This window comes from Halichoerus grypus, chromosome 3 (genome assembly GCF_964656455.1).
Source record: "Halichoerus grypus chromosome 3, mHalGry1.hap1.1, whole genome shotgun sequence".
Taxonomy (NCBI): Eukaryota; Metazoa; Chordata; class Mammalia; order Carnivora; family Phocidae; genus Halichoerus; species Halichoerus grypus.
The window spans coordinates 70972150-70989053 of NC_135714.1; the positions used below are offsets into that span (position 1 = coordinate 70972150).

Genomic DNA, 16904 nt, shown 5'->3' on the forward strand with positions numbered 1-16904 from the left:
CCCATCCCCCTACCCCCCTCCCCTCTAGAACCCTCAGTTTGTTTCTCAGAGTCCATAGTCTCTCATGATTCGTCTCCCCCTCTGATTTCCCCCCCTTCATTTTTCCCTTCCTGCTATCTTCTTTTTTTTTTTTTTTAACATGTATCATATGATCTCACTGATATGAGGAATTCTTAATCTCAGGAAACAGACTGAGGGTTGCTGGAGTGGTGGGGGTGGGAGGGATGGGGTGGCTGGGTGATAGACATTGGGGAGGGTATGTGGTATGGTGAGCACTGTGAATTGTGTAAGACAGATAAATCACAGACCTGTACAAATAATCATTATATACTCCTCTTTTTAACTAATCTTAATTTTCTATGCTGCTCAGGGGGGGAAGGGAGCTATAGGAGGATGAGATTTTACTAAATAGCACTTAATCCCCAAATCATTTAATACCAGGTTTTAAATGCATTTTGTGATGCCTAAAGATTATTACAGAGTCAGCTGAGTATTGATCACCTGCTGGATATTGAGAACCATGACTAAAAGAAGTGAAAAACTTCTGTAGTCAAAAGAAGTATAAAAGAGGGGCACCTGGGTGGCTCAGTTGTTAAGCGTCTGCCTTTGGCTCAGGTCATGATCCCAGGACCGGTCCTGGGATCGAGCCCTGCATCCGGCTCGCTGCTCCGCAGGAAGCCTGCTTCTCCCTCTCCCACTCCCCCTACTTGTGTTCCCTTTCTCGCTGTGTCTCTCTCTGTCAAATAAATAAATAAAATCTTTAAAAAAAAAAAAAAGAGAAGTGTTTCCCCTTGAAGCTTTTTGTCAGTTAGTTACAAGAATTATAGCGTATTGCACATGCAATCATTAGAGTCCAGTGTAAGACAGTTCTCATTAAGTACTGAAATTTTTAATACATGTGTTATAGCAAGTCAATTAAGGAGGAAGAACCATCATTATTGGGCATTTAAGTTTCAGCCACTGTACTGGGTAATTTTTAGTTAGTTTTTTTAAAATATTTATTTATTTGTCAGAGACAGAGCGTGCACAAGCAGGGGGAGTGGCAGGCAGAGGGAGAAGCAGACTCCCCGCTGAGCAAGGAGCCCAATGTGGGACTCGATCCCAGGACCCCAGGATCATGACCTGAGCCAAAGGCGGATGCTTAACCAATTCAGCCACCCAGGCGCCCCTAGTTACTATTTTTATGTAAGCACCAAAAACTCCTATGGGATAGCTAATTATTCCCATCCTACAGAAACGGAACTGAAGCTAAGAAAGTTTAAGCAGGTTGGGGCACCCGGGTGGCTCAGTCACTTAAGCATCTGACTCTTGATTTCAGATCAGGTCTTGATCTCAGGGTTGTGAGTTCAAGCCCCAACTTAAAAAAAAAAAAGAAAAAGAAAAAGTTTGAGCAACTTGCACAGGTCACGTTGTAAGTAGCAGGATTCAGCCTCTCATCTCCTATAACCTACTGAGCCTGTAAATTATCTTCCCATCTCCCTCTAGGACCATTCGGAATGGGCTGATAGAATCAGCAAATCTTCATGGCAGGGATGTAGCTTGGGTTTAGAGGGTTCCATAGAAGATTTGACAGGTAGATGGGAGGCAGATGGGTACATTCTGGAAGGAAAGAGATGGAAAACTCAAAACTCAAAATTTAAAGAACATGTAATGAAGGGCCTATTTCCGCAAGTGGGGAGGGTTATGGGAACCCGCAAGGGGAGTGAGGCCCTCGGAACAGATACCACCTCCAGACCTGAGGGGACAAGGGGAGGGAATGGCGTGGCATCAACCCAGCGTGGCTGTGGGAAGGGAGATTCTCCCAGCAGCTGTGGCCAAGGTTGGAGGGTGTCCTGCCAAGCTGCATCCAGGTGGTGAAGGAATGGAGTAAGGGTGGTGGGAGCAAACCCAACCTCTCTTTCCTCAGGCCCGCAGATTGCCTGTTCAGCCTCCCCTGGGCCAAATGCATGGGAAATCAAAGGGCAAGGGAGCCCATGTGGTACAGTCTGGAGAAGTCAGCCTCATGGTGCAGAGCAGAGAAGGATGGAGAGCTGGTACGGAAGAGAGAGCGGCCTGCCCGTGTTATCGTAGGGAGAGCGACAGCACGTGCCCAGCCACAGGACGAGGAGTGCGGCCTGGCCTCTGTAGGGGCCTGTGCCGAGCAGCCTCACTGCTTGGAGGGACTAATCCAGCAGCGGCCTCACTGTGTGGAGGGGCTGATGGCGGGAGGGGCGTTAGGTTAAATAGGCATGTCCCAGATGTCAAGTGAAGGCGCTTGATCTTCACTTGATGCTCTGTAGTAAGCCAGTTTTGTTTCACATAAGCCAATGTGAGTTTATTTCTTTTATAGGCCCAAGAGCTAGGGAGAGATCCTAGAAGAATGGTAAAGGGAAGGAAGGCAGGGGACACAGCAGAATGTTTGTGGCTGCCTGCCCATCCACTGGGAGTGTGTGAGTGAGTGCGTGGGTTCCCCCACAGGGTTCACGTGGCTTTTTCTGTGTTCCAGTGACGTATGGGATGATGAGCTCCAGTGTGTACTACTATACCCAGATAATGTCACAACTCTTCCTAGACACCCCAGTGTCCAAAACAGAGAAAACAAACTTTAAAACTCTTTCTTCAATGGAAGACTTCTGGAAGGTATTGCAAATGACTTTCAAAGTACCTCTTTACCATTGAAAATTGTTCATTTGGTTTCATTATTTCAAGTCAGCAGTATCTATAGGATCCACCTTGTGCTTGACACCATATGAGGTGTAGGCTGTGGTGAGTTGTTAGAAGTCATGGTTCTATTGAGAACCTTGTATGTGCCTTGCACCGTGCAGAGTGTTTCATACCTTCCCTTTTCTAATCCCATAGTAACCATACGAGGTAAGGGCTGATACTACACCCGGGTGGCAGATGAGGAGATGAAGAATCAGCATGCTTACACATGGTTAGGGAGTAAGAAAAATGGACTTGTTTCTAGCCTGACAGACACTTCCTCACCCTCGTCTATAATTCACTCAGTCATTCATGATTCATTGAATGTCTGTTGAGTATCTCCTAGGATATATGGCCCATAAGGGCAAGATTTGGTTGTTTTGTCTTGCTTTGTTTTTTGTTTTTTGTCTCCTTGTTGATGATGGCCTGTGCCCTAGAGCAGCGCCTGATACAAGGCAGGCACATTCTTTCAGAGATCTCTGATGTGAAATTCAACCCAGCCCCTTCCCAGATTGTCACAAAAGCCAACACAGTAACTGAGGATAAGCTATGAGAGATACCACAGGAGAAATGTTAAACTGACCTGGGAGGCATGGTGCTCAGAACCTAAGAAAACTGGGAGGGAAACTGGAGAGGAAAGACTTGTTTCTTCCTGCGGAGATGCATTCTAAAACTCTTACTAAACCCCGGAGTCAGAGTTGGTGGTTGTAAAGATAGAGGAAACTGGACCTTATGAACCCATTAATACTGATGCCTAAAAATACTTATGCCTAAAAATACTTGGCATCCAAAACCACGCTTGTAAAGTAGGAATCTCTCCCCTCCTGAACAGAGCAAATCAGTCCATCTCTACTAATTATCTAATAAGCTGGCACTGAGAAACAGCTTCTTCTTCCCCATGTGCAACTACTAAGAGACTTCTCCCATATACACAATTCCATGGTAATGAATGCCAAGGTCTAAAAGCAGGGGCAGTGGCAGGGGCGGGGTCAGTTACTGAGTTCACCATATGCCAAAATAATCCAGACACTTAAAAGATCCACCAGATGGCAGACTGGTAATCAAAACTAGATATTTCCTCTCCAAACAAGTTTGGAACCATGATTATGTGGGATACTATTTTAATAAGGGAAAGTAAAATTGATCATGGTTGTGGATTTACGTGAACCACACCCCTGACCTTTAGTCCTAGGGCAAAAATCAGAGTTGCCATTTATTAAGCACCCACTGGGTACCGGGGTAGCAGCCATGCAAAGATGGATATTATAGATGCAGGAACTTTGGCTCAAAGTTGGATCCTGCTCAAGGCCTCACAGCTAACAAGCAACGGAGCAAGATCCACCCCAAATCTTTCTGACAGCAAAACCCATGCTTGTTACTCTAGCGTGTTTACAGAGTTGCCAAACTGTTGGTCGTACAAACATTCCAGGAAAGAGCAAAGCAGCTACTAAGCTAAGCTTGGGGCTTTTCAAAAATTTTTTTAAAAATGTTTCCTTCACTTTCAGTTCACAGAAGGTGCCTTATTGGATGGGCTGTACTGGAAGACACAGCCCAGCAACAGAACCGAAGCTGACAACCGAAGCTTCATCTACTACGAGAACCTCCTGTTAGGGGTGCCACGTATCCGGCAACTCAAAGTCAGAAATGGATCCTGTTCTATCCCCCAGGACTTGAGAGATGAGATTAAAGAATGCTATGATGTCTACTCAGTCAGTAGTGAAGACAGAGCTCCTTTCGGTCCAAGAAATGGAACTGCGTAAGTGTCTGTGCCCCCGGCGGCCATGCGCGCCCTGGCTTCTCATTCACTCATTCATTCATTCATTCATTCATCCTCTAACCCCTTAACCAAGGAGAAGATGCTTTAAATGAATCTTCAGTGCATAGAGTTAAGACCATGGCCAAATTGGCCTTTGGTTTCTCAAGCTTTTTCTACTTTTTACCCCCTTCAGCTTCTGCATACATATTTTTCAAAAGGCTAAATTATTGACCACATGGCCCATCAAAAGTAGCTACCTGGGTCTTTGGAGGTTTCTTTGAAGATGTCTGGATCCTTTTTTTCTAGATCCAGTGACATCATTCACTAGGTTGTTACTGAGAACTATTCTGGTACAGAAATTCTCATTTTACTAGCATTTACAAATACATTTTGGTTCAAAGTACAGGTATTTAAAGTGTGTAATAAGCTTGTGAGGCAGTTTCGTGTCTGCTTTAAAGCCTGTCCTCTCAAGTGTGTGTTTATGATTTTGAGTATATATTGTCCATGTGCATATTTGCAGGGATTTTTGGTGTTCTTTTGTAATCATACTTAAAACATCTTATGTATTAAGGGAGGATAGTCGGGCACCTGGGTGGCTCAGATGGTTAAGCATCTGCCTTCGGCCCAGGTCATGATCCCAGGGTCCTGGGATCAAGTCCTGCATCAGGCTCCCTCCTCGGCGGGGAGCCTGCTTCTCCCTCTCCGGCTCCCCCTGCTCATGCTTTCTCTCTCTGTCAAATAAATAAATAAAATCTTTTTAAAAAAGGGGGGGAGGATAATCATTACTTTTAGAATTACTGTAGTTATTATAAAGAAATAAGAAGAGCTCTCAAGCTGTCCCAAGGTGGGCCTCTTAGGGTCACTGCCCCTGGGTGAGTCACTATGGTTAGAATAGTCTTCTAGACTTTACTAAGCTAATTCTTTCAGTTCATCTAGATCCCTGTCTTGACCTGAGACACCCAGACTCCAGATTTGTTAATATACAGTGGGGGCAGACAGCCTTCCCATGATCAGATTCTTTGTCTATCATCCAGTGCATACCTTATTTAGTACCAGGGTCCATAAGGAACACACTAAGTAAAGGTCAGAAGATTTAGCATAAAGGGATTGAATCATCCCGAAAAACATTTTGTCCGGCTTTGATAATGACTTTGCTCTACTCCTTTTTCTAGTTCCTGCAAAGCATAAACATGCCCTTAAACTGTAGTACCTGGTTTAATATTTTACTCTATCTCATAGCATTAATAAGAGAAGTGGATGCAGCCACTACCAGATGGTATTTAAGAAGTGATTTCATGCGTTATCTCATCTGCTTTCACAAAACAACCTGAAATACATGTCATCTCCATTTTGTTGATGAAAAAACTGAGGCTCACTTACCCAAAGCATCACAGCTCGTAAATGGAACCATGCTGGGATTTAACCAGCCTGACTCCAAAACCCATGTTTCTTCCACTAAACCACATCGCTTCTTCCATATTAATTACGCTGTTGGGTGGCTCCTGGCCGCCCTCAGCTCCTTATCAGTATTCAGGCTTCTGGAGCGCAGGGACGGTATTTTGTTCAATGCTGTATTCTCAAAGCCTTGACCACTGCCTGGTATCTAAAGCTGCTCAGTGAAGACCCACCAGAGACATGGGTGAATGGGTGATTTCCGCTATGGGAGGGACCACCATGTATCTAAACCACCCCTTGATGCTACCCTATTCTCAAGTTACTCCCATTTCTCCTTCCCTTGAACTCCACAAGCTTTAGGAAAGAATAGCCTTCACTTGCCACTTCCATTCCCTTACCATTGATTCACCCCTTAAAGCTTAAGCCCTGTGCTTCTGACGTCTCTCTTGGAAGCCACCAGTGGATTTGTTGAGTTTGCCAACCCAGTGACCAATTCTTGATCTTCATCCCATTCAACCTCTGCAGAAACCGGCTATGTTGATTGCTCATTCTTTTGACTTCTGAGAGAGACACTAAACTTGGGGTTCCCTTCATTCTGTAATCCTCCTCTTAACTCTCCCGCTTCTCTCTCATTCCTAGGTTCTATATTCTTCTTTCTTTACATTCTTCCCCTTGGCATTCCAGTGGCTTCCTCTCTCATGTCTGTTTGATAATTTATCATTTCATTAACAAATATACGGAGTGTTAACATGTGCCAGCATTTTCTCAGTGAAGTCTCCCTCTTCTAGAAACACCCTTGGTGCTGGCTGGGTAACAAAGCAGCAGGAAACAAAACAGAAACAAACCCGCTGTCTTCACAGAGCTTATGTTCTAGTGATAGGAGACAAAAAACAAATCTGTATCCTACCTGTGTCCTACCAGCTCCTTTGCATTATCCAAAAAGAGTCTCCAGTCATTTTTCAGATGTCCCTTCTCCCTCGCTCCAACTTCCAAATCAGAGGCCACGTTCTGCTGACAGTCACTGCAGTGTCCTCTGTCCATCCTTCCTGTCTGTCTTCCTGTCTTCCTGTCATTGCTCTGGTTCAGGCCTCATCGTCACCTCTGGGTTACCGCAGGCACTGCTAACTGGGCTGGGTCAGAGCCCGCAGGGCCTCTCCCAGGTGCAGTGATGTTCTGGAAGGATTCACGAGATTCGTCACCCAGTCGCGTTCATGGCTAAGCTTCAATGCAACGGAAGGATAAAAGCAGAAGCAGCAGAGGGTACAGGCACATGGGGTAGAGTTTGGAGGAAAAAAAAAAAAATGCAGGCTCCCAAAAGTGCTCTCCCAGTGAGAGTCACACAGGCCCCATGATGGGCTACAACCTGTAATGGACCGTAACGACACGTATGAAATGTTGTCTGTCAGAGAGGCTCGTTAGAGACTCAGTGCCCAAGGTAGTCAGTCCAGAAGGAAAGCAGGTGCTGGGCATGAGCCACTGTGTTTGTACAGACAGCCACTCTTCCCAGTCGCACAACATTTTTGTTGGTTTTTTTAAAGATGTTATTTATTTGAGAGTGCGCACATATGAGCGGGGCTGGGGGGGTGGCGGCGGGGGGAGGTGAGGCAGAGGGAGAGAGAGAAGCAGCCAGACAAGTGTTATATCAGTGTAGGGAGCTGTTTAGCAGTCAAGTTCCAGATGGCAGCCAAGGCGCAACCCTGCAACCTTGCAAGCAGGCCTTCCTAAGGAAAGGCGGTCTCGGACCCGCTGTGGCCACTTTTGTCTACATGTGAGGCCCCTGTTCTCCCCACTCCAGTCTTTCCTGCAGCCACCGGAGGAACCCTGTTCCATGCCTCTCAGAAACCTTCCCTCAGTGACCCCTTCCTGCTTGCTCTTCACAATCTGATCACAGTCTACCTTTCAGCCTTCTTTCTTTATCGTATGTGAGCTGAACTCAGCTGCCAGCTGGGTGCCTTGTGCTTCTCCGGCCCCGCCGGGCCCAGGCTTGAAAATGCCCTTCCCATCCACTGGTGCCTGCCTGAATCCTATTTACCTTTCACAGCCCGGGTCCACTGCGGCTTCTTCCAAAAGCTTTCTCTGATGCACCTTCCCTGGCACTGGACCCCTGGATGAGGATAGCTCTCCTCTGATCTGCCCGAGAAATTTCTCTTACTTCTCCATTGGATATCATCCATCTACCTTGTATTTTAATTATGTCATGACTCTTCTCTCCCTATTTACTGTAAATTAGAGAAGGAAAGGAACTTGGTTCTTTCCTTTTATATCTTTATATCCTCATTAATGCCAAAGAAGCATCTGGTTCCTAAGAGAACCTCTGTCAGTATTTGTGGATTAAATTCCCAAATGCCCTAAGGTGCCTGGGTGGCTCAGTCAGTTAGTGTCAAACTCTTGATTTCAGCTCAGGTCATGATCTCAAGGTCCTGAGATCGAGCCCCATGTTGGGATCTGCACTGGTCATGGAGCCTACTTAAGATTTTCTCCCTCTCTCTCTCTCTCTCCCTCTCCCTGTACTCCCCACCACTTTCTCTCTCTCCCCCTCTCAAGGTAATTAATCAATTAATTAATTTCCAAATGCCCTGTGGAGTCTTGTTTAGTTCAGTTGCCAACAGTGGTACTTGATGAACTTGTACCTCTTGGCTGCAGTTTTCTCTGAGAGCCTAGAGTCATCTAGCCCCTGAGTATAGTTACCCAGGGAAGGCAACCATATAAACTAAGGGCTAATAGCACAGATTCTAGAGACAGGGTGTCCTGGTGTAGGTTCCTGACAATAACCTCAAAAGCTTTGAGACTGAGTTGACCTCACTAAGCTTCAGGGCCCTCGTTCCTAAAATGGGGATAATAAGTATATGAGAATTAAATAAGAAAACACGAAGCACCACACCAAGCACATTACCCAGCTTGATAAGACTTCTATTGATTTATTACATACTCTGTCTTACCAGGAACCAACTGCCTTTGTATTTGCCATAAGAGTTCCACTGATTTTATCTGTTTGTTTTGTTTTCATTTTGTTTTTTAATTAGTTGGATCTACACAAGTGAAAAAGACTTGAATGGGAGTAGCCACTGGGGAATGATTGCAACCTATAGCGGAGCTGGCTATTACCTGGATTTGTCAAGAACAAGAGAGGAGACAGCTGCCCAGGTTGCTAGCCTCAAGAAAAATGGCTGGCTGGACCGAGGAACCAGGGCAACTTTTATTGACTTTTCAGTATACAACGCCAACATTAACCTGTTCTGTGTGATCAGGTGTGTACCAAGGGCACTGATCCCTCCCACGTCTGTGTATTTGTAGGTACATCCTAGTCTTGAGAGAGACCAGGAAACCATTGCTGCAGTTGGCTAAAAGAGAGTGCCGAGGATCAGAGCTGATAGCAAGGGAAGGGTGAAAACCAAAGGCTTAGTGGGATAAGTATATTTGGTGAAAGGGAGTTAGGATCCTAGAATATTATGAGTTGGGAAGAAACTTAAGTCTGGTCTAAGTTTATCCCAAAGCTGGAACCTTCCCAGAAAAAGCACCGTATTTTGCTAACATCTATTCTTATTCATTATAAAAATGATCAGTGCTATATGCTCTGTTACCAGGGCCTCTGGCCATCAAATCTTGACTCATTTCCCTGAGTTTCCCACTGTCAGATGAGGCCCATGCTATTTAAGAACACAAGCACGGCAGTCAGGGGCTATGCCTAGGTTCAGGAGAATACCCAGGCATCTGCTTACACACAAGATTCACCAAATGCACATAAAGTTCCTTCTGAGATCCTGTGACATTGCCATCATGATCACTTGGTTAGCAGGGAAAAAACTGACAAAAATCCTATGGGCTTGTTTGGGGCCTTTTGTTCATACATTCATTTATTCAGCAAACATTTATTGGACACTTAATATGTACCAGGCACTGTTCTTGGCTCTTGGGACATAAGTGAATAAAATAAAGATCCTTGCTCTTATAGAGCTTGCACTCAACCAGGAGGAGACAGATGATAGACAATAAACAATAAACGAAAGAAACAAATTAATTAAATAGTATATTAGAAGGTAATATGTACTATAAAAAAGAAAAAGTAAAACAAGGCAAGGGGGATCCAGAGTTCACCCCCTTTAATCCTCCTGGTGAACATGTCAGCAACACCCAGACATTGCTGGCATGAATTACTTGCATATATATTTACCAACCAAATAAGAAGGATAAATTCTCATAATATCCTTATTTTGTGATCATTTTTGAGGCTAAATGCATGCCAGCTTTACATGGCCAGTTGGATTCTTCCAGACCATGTATTTAACAACTTTTGAAGGAAATAATATCCCATGAAGTCAAATGAGTTACTACTAGAAATGAATGAAAATCGATTGCAATTATTATTGAACTTTTCCTAATGATTTCAGTGTGGATAGAGAGAGGATAAAAACAGGCACTCAACTCTGATTGAAATTGAAGGGAATATCTATAGAAGGCCTTGAGTATGTCTTCTACTTCCTCCCCATACTTGACGAGTGAATATTGTCAAGGCGATTATTTCATTTCTCTCTGCTGCTGTCTACGTTTCTGGAGGGGTTGACAGACGCAGGGCCAGAGCAGGATAGAGAGCACAGAGGCTACTTTCTGCCCTTCCAAGTTCACACTGAACCTATGACGAGGCGCTTCATTTCAGTACTGCTCTCCTGGGTTTTTGGTTCTTACCCATACTCTCCAACACATTGAATAGGAAGAAAACAAAAAACAAACAAAAAACAGGAGATTGACAGTGAAGAGGAAGGAAGAATTTTCACTCTTCTTTGACCAATTCTAATTTGCCGTAGTCTCTGCCTGGACCTGATTATTGCTCTTGCTTGAGTCCTAGACACTCAGGCTCTAGGTGTGGCTACCCATCCTGGAAAGGGAGAGACAGTTATACCTAATAGTTGACTGAAGGTTTTTTAAAAGTCTTAAGGAGCTAGGTATTCTATTTCTAGTTTGATAGGGAAGTTGTACCATTAAACGAATCATTTAATTTTCTCACTGTGACACCTATGAAATGGGAGTTAGGCAAGAAACGTCCTCACTTCAGTTATGCTAAAACACTAAACATCAGTGCCATCAGTGTGACTGTAAAAAAATACATGTTACTGTTTTAGACTGTCAGACATTTACTGAACACCTATTAACTGTAGGCTCTGGGAAGGGTAGCAAGAATAGCCCCTAGGGCAAATTATTAGTGCTAGTTAGGTGATACCAAATGAATGAATGAGAAACCCAGTTTGTGTATATATACACATACACACATATATATACTTACACACACATCCTACTTCTCGACAGGCCATACATGTTTGAATGCATGAGTTATATTTCTTACATTCTTCATTGCCTAGTTGAATTACTTGCATTTAATAGAAGTCCTAGAAAGGCTTATTTGTTGATTAACTTCTACATTAAACAAAACAAAACTATAGAGCATTTTGAGGAGTATAAATACCGGAAAAGTAAAGGGGAGACTGAGGAGGAGTAATCTCTTTAGGAGGACTTGGGAAGTCTTGTTCCTTTTGGGGGCACAGAATTGTACAAGTATGTAGTTACTAGCTGTGATTAAAAATACTCTGCCACGACTTTGGGGTGACTTGTAGCTGCCGTTTCAATCCCTTATTAGTGCAGGGACAGAATAGATGGATGTCCTTCCTGGCTGCATCCATGTGTTGTTGTTGTTACTGTTTTAATTGTTCTTATTGCAACGCAGGTTATTGGTTGAATTCCCAGCAACAGGCGGTGTGATTCCATCTTGGCAATTTCAGCCTGTAAAGCTGATCCGATATGTCACAACTTTTGATTTCTTCCTGGCAGCCTGTGAGATTATCTTTTGTTTTTTTATCCTTTACTATGTGGTGGAAGAGATATTGGAAATTCGCATTCACAAGCTACACTATTTCAGGAGTTTCTGGAATTGTCTGGATGTTGTGATCATTGTGGTAGGTTTGAGAACAACACCAAATTCCCTACTCTGTTATAAAAACATGTTAATTAGAGTCCTTGATCTATCTCCTCAGTATTGTGGATTCTGATATTCCTGAAGGAGAATCTAAACGTTCTCCTCTGCTATTTCAACTTCAGTGTTACTAATCAATATCTCATTTTGCATGAGTAACCCTTCTGAATATAGAAGTAGAGAGGTATTTACGATAAGCTATCAATTAGCCACACTAATAACAAGAAAAACTTAGTGGGGCACCTGGCTGGCTCAGTTGGAAGTGCATGTGACTCTTGATCTCAGGGTCCTGAGTTTGAGCCCCACGTTGGGTATAGAGATTACTTAAAAACAAATAATTTTTTTAAAAAATGAAAGATCCATATGGGCTGATACAGCAAGAGTTCCAAGACATAAAAAAAAAAAAAAAAGAATAACTTAGTAATTCATATTTGGCTTTGGCATGCCATATGAGACATGAGGGAGAAAAGAATGTTTTGTTTATTCTTTTTTTGTTATTGTTAATGATATTTGTCTTCAACTACTAGCAAAAATTATTTTGTATTTTTCTGCACATGTGTAAAGTTACAGCAAGAAGAAACATCTTGAATATATTTGGGGTAGCAGTTTAAAATTTCCTGCAAATAGTTCAGTGTACAAAATACTAGTGAGGGGGTACCTGGGTGGCTCAGTCAGTTAATCGTCTGCCTTTGGCTCAGGTCATGATCCCAGGACTCCTGGAATGGAGTCCCGCATTGGGTTCCCTGCTCAGTGGGGAGCCTGCTTCTCCCTCTACCCCTGCTTGTGATATCTCTCTCTCTCTCTCTCTCTCTCTTTCTCTCTCTCTCGGATAAATAAAATCTTAAAAAAAAAAAAAAAAAGACAAAATACCAGTGAGGGACCATGCACGTTTTCTGTATCAGGTGCAAGAAAATCAGAAGGCAGTGAGGACAGAGTCGAGACTATGACACCTTGTAGACCCCCTGCCTGCCCTTGACTATTATAATTTTTACACTTGTTCAGCATGGTTTCCCTTCCACATCATCCTCATCACTTCCTGCCAGGGGCCTCCCTGGAGAAATGCATTTTGACCAACTTTTCCCCCTTCAGCAAGAACGCATGACCTTTTGCTGAGTCCTGTTACACATCGAAGCATGTAAGAGCAGGCTTAATTGTTACGTGCCTGAAAGCCCGTCCTTTCCACTGCCCATTGCCCGCTGACAGAGCATCCCTGAAATCTCGGTAGGTGGTGCATTACCCTATCAGCGTTCTCTCTTCCGTTACCCTACTTTTTGGCCATTATTCTCCCCCTGCCCATAACAACCAAAAGTTCATTTGGGCTTCGTGAAGCATTTACATCAAGCCATTATCAGATCATCACTACAATTAGTTGGCAAAATATAGAAAATATTATTAAGATGTTTTAAATATAGAAAAATGTTATTCATATGTGAGTAAAAGAATGCTTAAGACATTGAAAAGAACTATATAGATCTATATTGCATGACAGTAATATTAACTGGAGCAATAACAATAATAATCGCTAAAGCTTTAGAAGTCATGTGTGTCAGACACAGTTCCGAGTGCTTTTCATATCCAGACGTACGCTCAGTTCTCACGGTAACCTTAGCTAACCTTAGCCACTCTGCCGTTGCCTCTCAGGCTACATGCCTCTGTAATTCAGGAAGAGCTTTTACTTCAAATAAAAATTCCTGTAGAATTCGGGGTGGAACCCGTTCGACCCTGATGCATTTAGAAGTGCATCCCTTCTTTCATGATGACTGTGTAACATCACACAATTCCTGTAGGCAAACTGTGGATCCCCAAATTCTCGGTATATTAATAACAGTAACAAAGGAATTTCACCATTTAAAGAGGCAGGAAAGGCAAGGATACTGGAAGTAATTTTTCAACATATTTCTGAACTGCATGATGGAAGAGTGTGGGTCCATATACATTGAAAATTATTCTAGAAAACAATTATTGTTTGGAACCCTAAGATTGCAAACCCTGCCTTTTTAGTTTATATGGGTATATTTATAGTTAAGTCATTGAGAATAAAGGTAAAAAGGTGAGTGTGAGTGTGATATTATGCTCATTAATGGCAGGTTTGTTTGGATTTTAACCAAATACCTTCAGTATCAGCAAAAGAATAGTTAGTGGCAATCAACCTCTTCGATTATGTACACCTATCAGTGAAAACTTTAACAACACACCCTAATATATTCCATTTATTTATAAACTCTGCGTGAGTGTGTGGGGAGGCATAATAGGTACATTTGTAAAACATAGACAACAGAGAATTTGAAGGATTGGGTTAAAAAAATACAAATAGAATTCTAATACTTTCTTTTCACTTGGATAGAAATTTTCATATTTTATTTCCACACCCCAGGGAATGGCCTTGTCCCCACTTCGGAGAAAATAGCTGTTGATATCATGGAAATTGAGGATAGTTTCTTTGGCTCAGCAGCCACAACATTTTGAAAGTATTTCTTTGAAAACTTGCTCCATTGTGCTATTGTTCTTGTTTTTTTGAACTCTAAGTACTGCCAAGACAACAATTCAGACAGTGTGCTTTTGTAAAGAATAAGGAAGGGCTACTGGAATCGTTCTTCTCCTTTGAAACTTTCTCTGACCCAGCAGAAATGAGGGCACACCTTCTGCTCACCCTCCAAAATAAGCCCAATGCTACACAGGACCTTCAACCCCATGAAAAAAAGCAAAGGCATTTTTATCAGACTAAGGCACACCTGAAACTTGAGAAGTAATTCTACCCTAAATATAAATATAACATCTTGGAATCATTTTGAAATTATTTTCCGTTTTCCTTTTGTTTCTTTAACAAAGACTCTGAAATCTATGGGCTTACTTTAGTCAACCTATTTGACCTAAACAGTCTTTCTAGCAGAATTACTGATAAAAAGACTATTAAGGAGTCTAAATTTGGGGCGCCTGGTGGCTCAGTCGGTTGAGCATCTGCCTTCGGCTCAGGTTATGATCCCAGAGTCCAGGGATCAAGCCCCGTATCAGGCTCCCTGCTCAATGGGGAACCTGCTTCTCCCTCTCCCTCTGCTCCTCCCCCCACTCGTGCTCTAGCTCTCTTGCTCTCACTCTCTCAAATAGATAAAATCTTAAAAGAAAAAGAAGTCTGAATTCAAATAATTTTGTTGATTGGTAGGTTTCAAGGGTGAAAATGATTATTTATTCAAGAAATATTTTCTGAGCACCTACTATGTGCCTGGCATTGTTCTAGGCATTGGGGATACAGGACTGAACAAAACAACCCAAACCCCTGCCTTTATGAAGCTTACATTAAGGAAGGAAAGTTCTTTTGTAGATGGGGATGAGAATCCCAAAGAAAACTCAGGGGAACATAACTCAAGTGCTTACAAAATCTCTTTCCCTCATCTCTTTTCTCTCATTCAAGAAAAATTCTCTGGGAAATTCAGTGTACTGATATGATATTGACCTTGTATAAACGACCACACCCTGGGTACAAAGCAATTGTCCCTAGTGAGAGTTGGGTAAAGAGTTATTGTTCAGTCAGTTAACCCTTCCCTCTCAACTAAGTCAACATAGAGACATATTTTCAGTGTATTCCAGAGAACTCAAGGAAAATATTCGCACCACCAGCACAAAAATACAAGATTTGTTCTGGGAATCCTTCACAGACAAAGAAAAGGTGGTGACGTTGGCTTTTTCAGCTGTGGTTGGTAGCCAGGCAGGTCTTTGCTATGATAATCACCTTGAGCCATGATCAAGACAGCCATCTTAAGAAGGGCTAATGAAGTGGTCTTTGACTCTCATGCATGAGAAGACAAAGGGAATGGACAGCAAAGGTCTCAGCACCTGTGACCTCCCACCTGCTGTGGCTTCAGACCCCACAGGAGGCCCAGGTTGTAATGGTTAACCTCTGGCATTTTCCACACCAACACCTTAATCCAGCGGTGATGGATGCAAGTAGGGCCCAATGTTCTCGTCAGATCTGGTTTTAGAGCCCAGAACTGAAGCCGATGTGAAAAGTTGCATGGTCATGAGTTAAGGGACAGAAACGAGCAGGAGGGAAACCCTTGGCTCACATACATTCCCACTGCAAGTCTTCTTGAGCCCTCTCTGACCCTCATCCACACCATCTTTTAAGACCAAGCATCTTGTTTCCTCTTAGGAGCGCTCTTTTTAGATATGTCTTGTTCATCCTTCACCTTGTGTTGTGTGATGCCAACTCCTTACTAGGTTTTTGTGTTACTAGTTATTTTTGTGTGTATATCTGGTCTTGAACCAGAGTATAAGTTTCTTGAGAACAGAGTTTGTGCATTTTACTTCTACTTGTTCCTCTTAGCCCCTGGCACAGTACTGTATACATAGATATCCACTTGTATGTGTTGAATAGTAGAAAAAATGTATGGCTGGCAATTGAAAACAAAAACAAAGCAAGATGAGGCTGAGAAGGGGGGAAAAGTGATTTCAATGAGGGTGGCAGAAAAAACAAGGCATTCCTATTTGGTTTGAGTTTGTAATATAGCAACGTGGGTGTGTGTGTACGCACGCACGTGTGCACACACGTACACGTATACTCAGTGGGTTTCTCTTCCTGGCTAAGGGAATGCAGCTGGCTTATTGTTACACCTGTTTCGTGGCTGTGCTCAACACTTGTCATTCGTATGAGTGACTTAGATAAGTAGTTGGTGAGCCCTAGGAGTAATACATGGGTAAGGAAAAATAGTCATTTTAAGGTAAGTTACATGTTTCTAAAACACCGTAATAATATATAAATCTTCTGTTTTCCAGCTGTCAGTGGTAGCTATAGGAATTAGCATGTATAGAACGTCCAGTGTGGAGGTGCTGCTACAGTTTCGAGAAGATCAAAACGCTTTCCCCAACTTTGAGCATCTGGCATACTGGCAAATACAGTTCAACAATATAGCTGCTGTCATCGTATTTTTTGTCTGGATTAAGGTAATCTACAGAGTTCATGGTCTGGATTTTTAATATTTTTCTCTTCTTTTTACTAACATGAATCACACAAAATGCTGGAGGACCTGAGTTTGCTTTTTGTGGCCAAATTCAAATAGCCAGCCATAGCTGCTTCATATTTTGCAAGTAAAATAGCAGGACCCGTGTGATCCT

The 16904-nt window shown here is 42.9% G+C and overlaps 1 protein-coding gene across 1 annotated transcript in view; it reads left to right on the forward strand.

Annotated features, from left to right (window-relative positions):
* The window catches only part of PKD2 (polycystin 2, transient receptor potential cation channel), a 54423-nt gene that overhangs the window by 19359 nt on the left and 18160 nt on the right, over positions 1-16904 (forward strand). Inside the window, exons 3-7 of the mRNA XM_078068940.1 lie at positions 2486-2619; positions 4188-4438; positions 8857-9081; positions 11550-11778; positions 16566-16733. Coding sequence (XP_077925066.1) covers positions 2486-2619; positions 4188-4438; positions 8857-9081; positions 11550-11778; positions 16566-16733 — 1007 coding nt within the window. The remainder of the gene's footprint in view (positions 1-2485; positions 2620-4187; positions 4439-8856; positions 9082-11549; positions 11779-16565; positions 16734-16904) is intronic.